The 2,064-nt window shown below is 37.8% G+C and overlaps 1 protein-coding gene across 1 annotated transcript; it reads left to right on the top strand.

Annotated features, from left to right (window-relative positions):
• The first annotated feature begins 769 nt into the window (after positions 1-769).
• Positions 770-1,774, top strand: LOC108220409 (uncharacterized). Its single transcript, XM_017394169.2, has one exon. It carries the CDS (start codon positions 770-772, stop codon positions 1,772-1,774), a length of 1,005 nt encoding a protein of 334 aa, XP_017249658.1.
• Positions 1,775-2,064: the final 290 nt, after the last annotated feature.

The raw sequence follows: 2,064 nt of genomic DNA on the forward strand, positions 1-2,064 counted from the left end.
ATATAGTTTTGGTTTGATCCAGAAGCAAAGTATGGAAAAAGCATGAACCACGCGTAATAATCTAAGGTATAATACAAGATAAAAGCATGAATGTTAATAGAGAGCTGACAAAGCTTATTACGCATGCAACATCTTTAATAACTGATCAAAATTTTACTCATGTTTGTGATTTGTCATCACCTTTAGACCTGAACTTGTTTACGCTGTTTCCAATTTTAAGATGAAAAATGTCTGATTGTGTGATAAGTCAGAAGTCAGCTTAAATTCAGAAAAAAACTAGAAGCCGACTTAAAGTCAGAAATTAGTTTGAGATATTTTTTTCAGTGACTTAGTGTTTTTTAACCTTTTTTTATAAAAATTATCTATAAGTTATAAGTTACTTATAAAACACTTTTTTTTATTATTATATTTTTAATAAACCATAAGCCATTATTAAGTCAAAATTATCCAAACAAATATTTTAAACTCCCAACTTATCAAATAAATTACGTTATGTCATAAGTCATTATCTTAGTCAAACGGGCTCATAACTACCTCTGTCCAATTCTAACCGAAGTAAATTTATAAACATATGTTTGTAACCTTTGTTACCTCCAAACAATGAGCCACAACTACATGTTCAGAAAAGTAATAAAAGGCGGCTAATTCAACTCTTTCCACAGTCAATAACTTTGGCTCTCTTCTGTTGCTTCTGTCCATTCATTCCTATATTATACCTTGTCTTAGTTCCCCAACTTTTCGTCGTGTCTTTGCTCTGGTTTTTTTCATTATGGGAGAAACTGAGGTGATTCTGCCTAGCCAAAGCATGATCGATTTCGAGTTCACTAACGTATCTAATTCCCCAGGGTTTACGGCTCCTTCGTCACCTGCGCGCATAGGGGACTATTATTTTAGTGCTCCAACGAGTCCGAGGCATTTATCGCAGTTTTATTCGGAGCTCGATGAGTTCTTGATGAATAATAGCGTTGATAATGATGTTATAAGAAGAAACAGTGTTTCCTCAGCCATGCCAGGAGTGGCTAAATCAGGATTTACGAAGAGCGATGTGTTTGAAGATGATTTTGCGTTCGATGTCAGCCTGGAAATGGACGCGGCCTCGCTGACAGCTGATGTGCTTTTCGATGGAGGTAAAATTAAGCCGCAGGAGGTCAACAAAAATTCGGATATTTTACGAGACGAGGAGATGATCAGGGGAAGGGAGAGATCCGTTTCTTCTTTGTCCTCGTCGCAGTCACGCCATAGAGTTACCAGATCACTTTCTCCTATGCGTGTTTCTGAGTATCCGTGGGAAGAAGAATTTAAGCACCAGCAACAACAGCAGCAACGGAAGAATTTTAACCAGCTAAATTCAAAACAACCATCTTCGAAACCAAACCTGACATCTTCTGTTTCGGCTCTGTCTTCCACTTCTTCGAAAGGCCACAAGAAGTGGAAATTAAAGGACTTTTTCTTGTTCCGAAGTGCATCAGAAGGGAGAGCAACAGACAAGGCCGATCCATTAAAGAAATACGCTTCTTTATTCAGAAAACAAGAAGATGTCAGGAGCTCGAGCTTCAGGTCGATACATCATGATCAGGGAAATTCTATCAGCTCGAAAAGAAAAGGAAAGGGTCCGGTCTCGGCTCATGAGCTGCATTACACAATAAACCGCGCGGTATCAGAGGATTTGAAGAAGAAAACCTTCTTGCCATACAAACAAGGCATTCTTGGCCGTCTGTCTTTCAATCCTGCTGTCCATGCTATTGCCAATGGCTTCGGATTTTCGCGTAAATGACTTGTTCATTGTCTCCAATAAATGTCATTTTTCTTATGTATATTATGTTCGGTTTTTTTGTTGAGTGCTCAGAAACAGCATAAGTTCAAGCTGATCATCTGTACTCTTAGTCTTACATTAAAATCACAGGTTTCATTTTGATGCAATCTGCATATGTAGCTAAAGCAGCTGGTTCAAGATCTATGGCAGAATCATATGGTATATTTCATGTAGTACTCAGATTTTTCTGTTGGAAGTTGGAACCATTCATCTACAAACAAATCCATTAGTGTTTGATCGAGTTTCTAAGC

This window comes from Daucus carota, chromosome 5 (genome assembly GCF_001625215.2).
Source record: "Daucus carota subsp. sativus chromosome 5, DH1 v3.0, whole genome shotgun sequence".
Classification (NCBI taxonomy): Eukaryota; Viridiplantae; Streptophyta; class Magnoliopsida; order Apiales; family Apiaceae; genus Daucus; species Daucus carota.